This window comes from Bison bison, unplaced genomic scaffold (assembly GCF_000754665.1).
Source record: "Bison bison bison isolate TAMUID 2011002044 unplaced genomic scaffold, Bison_UMD1.0 scf7180017864466, whole genome shotgun sequence".
NCBI lineage: Eukaryota > Metazoa > Chordata > Mammalia > Artiodactyla > Bovidae > Bison > Bison bison.
In genome coordinates this window covers 11815977-11822652 of record NW_011495027.1, presented here as the reverse complement: position 1 = coordinate 11822652, position 6676 = coordinate 11815977, and the positions used below count along the sequence as shown (strand labels likewise).

The window sequence follows — 6676 nt, the reverse complement described above, 5'->3', positions numbered from 1 at the left end:
CAATTCTTCAGTGCTCAGCTTTCTTTATAGTCCAACTTTCACATCCATACATGAATACTGGAAAAACCATAGCTTTGACTAGACAGACCTTTGTTGGCAGAGTAATGTCTCTGCTTTTTAATATGCTGTCTAGGTTGATCATAGCTTTTCTTCCAAGGAGCAAGCATCTTTTAATTTCATGGCTTCAGTCACCATCTGCAGTGATTTTGGAGCCCCCAAAAATAAAGCCTCTCACTGTTTCCATTGTTTCCCCATCTATTTGCCATGAAGTGATGGGACTGGATGCCACGATCTTACTTTTCTGAATGTTGAGTTTTAGGCCAACTTTTTCACTCTCCTCTTTCACTTTCATCAAGAGGCTCTTTAGTTCTTCACTTTCTGCCATAAGGGTGGTGTCATTTACATATCTGAGGTTATTGACATTTCTCCCAGGAATCTTGATTCTAGCTTGTGTTTCATCCAGCCTGGCATTTCACATGATGTTCTCTGCATGTAAGTTAAATAAGCCAGGTGACAATATACAGCCTGGACATACTCCTTTCCCGATTTGGTACCAGTCTGTTGTTCCAAGTCTAGTTCTGTTACTTCTTGACCTGCATACAGTTTTCTCAGGATGCAGGTCGGGTGGTCTGGTATTCCCAGCTCTTTCAGAATTTTCCACAGTTTGTTGTGATCCACACAGTCAAAGGCTTTGGCATAGTCAATAAAGCAGAAATAGATGCTTTTCTGGAACTCTCTTGCTTTTTTGATGATCCAGCAGATGTTGGCAATTTGATCTCTGGTTCCTCTGCCTTTTCTAAAACCAGCTTGAACATCTGGACGTTCACAGTTCACATACTATTGAAGACTAGCTTGGAGAATTTTGAGCATTACTTTGCTAGTGTGTGAGATGAGTGCAACTGTGCAGTAATTTGAGCATTCTTTGGCATTGCCTTTTTTTGGGATTGGAATTGAAAACTGACCTTTTCCAGTCCTGTGGCCACTGCTGAGTTTTCCATATTTGCTAGCACATTGAGTGCAGCACTTTCACAGCATCATCTTTTAGGATTCGAAATAGCTCAGCTGGAATTGCATCACCTCAACTAGCTTTGTTTGTAATGATGCTTCCTAACGCTCACTTGACTTTGCATTCCAGTGATCACACCATTGTGATTATCTGGGTCATGAAGATCTTTTTTGTATAGTTCTTCTGTATATTCTTGCCACCTCTTCTTAATATCTTCTGCTTCTCTTAGGTCCATACCATTCTGTCCTTTATTGTGCCCATCTTTGCATGAAATGTTCCCTTGGTATCTAATTTTCTTGAGGAGATCTCTAGTCTTTCCCATTCTATTGTTTCCCTCTATTTCTTTGCACTGATACTGAGGAAGGCTTTCTTATCTCTCCTTGTTATTCTTTGGAACTCTGCATTCAAATGCCTATGTCTTTCCTTTTCTCCTTTGCCTTTAGCTTCTGTTCTCTTCTCAGCTATTTGTTAGGCCTCCTCAGACAACCATTTTGCCTTTTTGCATTTCTTTTTCTTGGGGATGGTCTTGATCACTGCCTCCTGAACAATGTCACGAACCTCTATCCATAGTTCTTCAGACACTCTGTCTATCAGATCTAATCCCTTGAATCTATTTGTCACTTCCACTGTATAATCATAAGGGATTTGATTTAGGTCATACCTGAATGGTCTAGTGGTTTTCCCTACTTTCTTCAATTTCAGTCTGAATTTGGCAATAAGGAGTTCATGATCTGAGCCACAGTCAGCTCCTGGTCTTGTTTTTGCTGACTGTATAGAGCTTCTCCATCTTTGGCTGCAAAGAATATAATCAATCTGATTTCAGTATTGACCGCCTGGTGATGTCCATGTGTAGAGCCTCCTCTTGTGTTGTTGGAAGAGGGTGTTTGCTACGACCAGTGTGTTCTCTTGGCAAAACTCTGTTAGCCTTTGACCTGCTTCATTTTGTACTCCAAGGCCAAATTTGTCTGTTACTCCAGGTATCTCTTGACTTCCTACTTTTGCATTCCAGTCTCTAATAAAAAAGGACATCTTTTGGGGTGTTAGTTTTAGAAGATCTTGTAGGTCTTCATAGAACCATTCAACTTCAGCTTCTTCAGCATTGCTGGTGCTGGGGCACAGACTTGGATTACTCTGATATTGAATGGTTCGCCTTAGAAAAGAACAGAGATTATTCTGTCGTTTTTGAGATTGCATCCAAGTACTGCATTTAGGACTCTTTTGTTGACTATTATGGCTACTCTGTTTCTTCCAAGGGATTCTTGCCCAGAGTAGGTATAATGGTCACCTGAGTTAAATTCACCCATTCCAGTCCATCTTAGTCAACTGATTCCTAAACTGTCGATGTTCACTCTTGCCATCTCCTGTTTGATCACTTCCAATTTGCCTTGACTCATGGACCTAACATTCCAAGTTTCTATGCAATATTGCTCTTTACAGCATTGGACTTTACTTCCATCACCAGTCACATCCACAACTGGGTATTGTTTTTGTTTAGGCACCATCTCTTCATTCTTTCTGGACTTATTTCTCCACTGATCTCCCATAGCATATTGGGCACCAACTGACCTGGGGAGTTCATCTTTCAGTGTCCTATCTTTTCGCCTTTTCATGCTGTTCATGGGGTTCTCAAGGCTGGAATACTGAAGTGGTTTGCCATTCCCTTCTCCAGTGGACCACATTTTGTCAGAACTCTCCACCACGACCCATCCATCTTGGGTGGCCCTACATGGCATGGCTCATAGTTTCATTGAGTTAGACAAGGCAGTGGTCCATGTGATCAGTTTGGTTAGTTTTCTGTGATTGTGGTTTTCATTCTGTCTGCCCTCTGATGGATAAGGATAAGAGGCTTATGGAAGTTTCCTGATGGGAGAGACTGACTGAGGGGGAAACTGGGTCTTGTTCTGATGGGCAGGGCCATGCTCAGTAAGTCTTTAATCCAATTGTCTGTTGAGGGCTGTGTTCCCTCCCTGTTGTTTCACCTGAGGGCAAACTATGGTTGAGGTAATGAAGATAATGGGGACCTCTTTCAAAAGATCCCTGCAAGCACTGCCACACTCAGTGCCCCCGACCCTGCAACAGGCCACCATTGACCCACGCCTCCGCCGGAGACTCCCGGACACTCACGGGCAAGTCTGGGTCAGTCTCTTGTAGGGTCACTGCTCCTTTCTCCTGGGTCCTGGTGCACAAGGTTCTGTTTGTGCCCTCCAAGAGTCTGTTTCCCCAGTCCTGTGTAAGTTCTGGTGGCTCTATGGCGGGGTTAACGGCGACCTCCTCCAAGAGGGCTTATGCCATACCCAGGTCTGCTGCACCCAGAGCCCCTGCCCCCTGCGGCAGGCCACTGCTCACCTGTACCTTCGCAGGAGACACTCAAACACAGTTCTGGCTCAGTCTCTGTGGGGTCTCTGGGACCTAGTGTACACAAGGCTTTTTTGAGCCCTCTGAGCATCTCTGCCAATAAGGGGTTTGATTCTAAACACAATTTCACCTCTCCTACCATCTTATGGTGCTACTCCTTTGCCCTTGGATGTGGGTATCTTTTTTTGGTGGTATCCAACATTCTCCAGTCAACAGTTGTTCAGCAGCAAGTTGTAGTTTTGGAGTTCTCACAGGAGAAGATGAGTGCATGTCCTTCTACTCTGCCATCTTATACCACCAGATTTTTCTCTATCACTCATTAAGAAACATCCCTCTTGGGTTCTCAGTGACTCTTCTGAGAAAAATATTCCCCAATCCCATTAGAGGCTAAGTTACAGCATCAGCTTCTCCACACGGGGATGATGTGCCCATCCACATGCAAACCAAGGCAATGATGGAAAGGATTCCTTACATTTGGTTTCTAGGGTCTTCTGATAGATGGCTACCCTCTGAATGCCTTAGTCATTTCAGTCGTGTCCAAGTCTGTGTGACCCTATGGATTATAGCCTCCTAGGCTCTTTGTCCATGGGATTCTTCAGGCAAGAATACTGGAATGGGTTGCCATGCTCTTCTCCAGGGGATCTTCTAACCCAGGAATCAAACCCCCATCTGTTAAGTCTCCTGCGTTGGCAGGCGGGTTCTTAACCACTAGTGCTACCTGAGAAGCCTGTAGAGCACTACTTACTTTCAAAGAGCATTCCTTTTCCTACCTGTGAGGGTTGGTGGTAGCTCTGGAGAAAAGGATACATAAAGAATGCTCACTTACAGCCAGAGATCCCTCTGCAACTCAGCCATCACAGCTCCTGGTGCTGTATTAAAATGTTAGTTGCTTGGTCATGTCTGACTCTTTGCAACCCCATGGACTATAGCCCACCAGGCCCATCTGCCCATGGGATTCTCCAGGTAAGAATACTGGAGTAGGTAGTCATTCCAGCCTCCAGGGGATCTTCCTGACCAAGGGGATCAAACCCTGGTCTCCCACATGACAGGAAGATTCTTTACTGTCTGAGCCACCAGGAAGCCCATCGCTCTAGGGGCTCAGTTAAAGGTATTCAGTACATGGGTCCAAGTTTTGTCTGATGTCACCATCACAAAGGGCAAGGTCTTGGTGGGAAGCCCAAGCATTAACATGTGTTTTTTAATTAACTGATTGAACCCAGGTCTGGGAATTATCACCACAACAATTTTGGATCCAAAATAATAAAAAGCTGAGCAACTGAAAACCAAGTTCAGGAAAGATGAAAGCTCTTCATGGAAGCCTCAGCTCAGGACACTCTCCTGGCTTTTCTAAGGGACCCAGGTGCCATCTGCAGTAAAGAGAACATGGCCATCTAAGGTTCCCCAAGAAACAGCAGGGGCGGTCCTTTCAAGGGGCAGGGAACCCATGTGAATGCACTCATCAAGTCCGTTGGCTTTTTGCAGAGCCCCAGGAAGGAACAGCCGTGTACACCCTGCGTTGGAATGTTCTCTGAGGGCGGGTTCAGTGCCAATGGAATGTGGGGCTGGTGCCATTCCACTTGGTTCTGTTTCCCTCTAGTGGTTGATCCAACAGACAAGTTTAGAGAGTCTGAGATTGTATCTGACTCAGGAACAAAGCTGGGAGGAGCAGCACTGACCCATCTCATTTCTCTCCTTGTTAACTAATATGGTCAGAGGACCCCAAACACAAGTATATTACTTCATGCATGAGAAACGCAACATCACCTGGGGGCTGGACCACAATGCTTAATAAAAGTAGTATAACATTTTTTACTCTTCCTTTATGCTAGCACTGTTCTAAGCGCTTTAGAGGTAATAATTGTATTTAATCCTCACAAAATACCCCATGAAGTGAGAGTCATCATTTCCCATTTTACAAAAATAAGTTAACAGTGGTGGTGGGCTTTTTCTTACTTTGGATCCAAAATTGTTGTGAGAATTCCCAGGCCTGGGTTCAATCAACTAATTAACAAATACGTGTTGAATGCTTGGGCTTCTCACCAAGACCTTGCACTTTGTGATGGTGACATCAGGCAAAACACAGACCCATGTGCTGAATGCCTTTAACTGAGCCCCCACAGCGCCAGGAGCTGTGATGGCTGAGTGGGGGAGGGATCTCTGGCTATAAGCGAGCATTCTGCATCTGGAAACCCCAGAGGCCCATCGGCACCTGCCTGTGAGCACAAGGGCGTAAGAGAAGCACAGAAGGACGGCAGATGCACTCACCCTCCTGGGGGCCCTGAGGACACACTAGTGCTAAGCCCTGTCTGGGAAACTGTTGGTTCCTGCCACTAGTGATGGTTTGCGTTTAACTGAGAGGCATGGGTAGAATTACTGAGAGTCCTCATTGACCCTGGGGTGGAGGCTGCTATCCTAAGGTGTTCCAAAGGCCAGGCTCTCTGCCACTAATTTCTGCTTTTGGCAGGTCCATCGTGACCGGTCTGTTGCCACCGACATCCGGGACTGTGCTTGTTGGGGGAAAGGACATTGAAACCAACCTGGATGCTATCCGGCAGAGCCTTGGCATGTGTCCACAGCACAACATCCTGTTCCACCAGTAAGTAGAACAGGAACCGAGACCCTCCCAGTGCCCTAACCTCACCTTGCCCTCCCCTAACATGTTCCCTAGAGTGCAGCTGAGGGATGCTGGCTCTGGGGCCAGAGGCCGTACTCTTCAGTGACTTCCCCCACATTTGGGGTCCTTTGTCCTGTTGGCACTGAGAAGGTCCCTCAGAATGAGACTGTTTCTCTCATGCTCAGGAGACTGGCACTACCTTCTCTCTGCCAGGGTGGCTGGTCCTGGGGCCCCTTCCTCAGAACTTGCCCAGAAGTCTGGTCACTCTCAGGGACCACGAAGGGACACACAGAGGGGACATGGCTCCTGTTTTACTCTTCAGCCAGGCGTTAAAAACTGACTTTTGAGGAAGTTTTTCAGTTGCTTTTTTCCCCAAACTTTTCTTATATAAAAAATTATATACAGTCATTGAATAAAGGAAGGAGGGATCACAGGAAGGAAGGCAATATAGATTGAAACTAAAAATCACCTGTAATTTCACCATCCATAGGAAACCACTGTTAACACTTTGATATATAATTTTTCAAAGCTTTCTCTTATGCATGTATAGCTATACATATATCTGAAATTATAAAAGAGAAAACTCTGCTTACCATTTAGTAACCTGCTATTTTAATGCTTTTTTAAACCTAAGATATCATGAACATTTTTTCATGCTGTTATGTATTCTTCTTTAAAATTATTTTTAATGTATATGTACT

The 6676-nt window shown here is 45.1% G+C and overlaps 1 protein-coding gene across 1 annotated transcript in view; it reads left to right on the top strand.

Moving 5' to 3' along the window:
* Nucleotides 1-6676, top strand: part of ABCA4 (ATP-binding cassette, sub-family A (ABC1), member 4) — a 132401-nt gene that overhangs the window by 74727 nt on the left and 50998 nt on the right. Inside the window, exon 17 of the mRNA XM_010860511.1 lies at nucleotides 5826-5957. Within this exon, the coding sequence (XP_010858813.1) occupies nucleotides 5826-5957 (132 nt within the window). The remainder of the gene's footprint in view (nucleotides 1-5825; nucleotides 5958-6676) is intronic.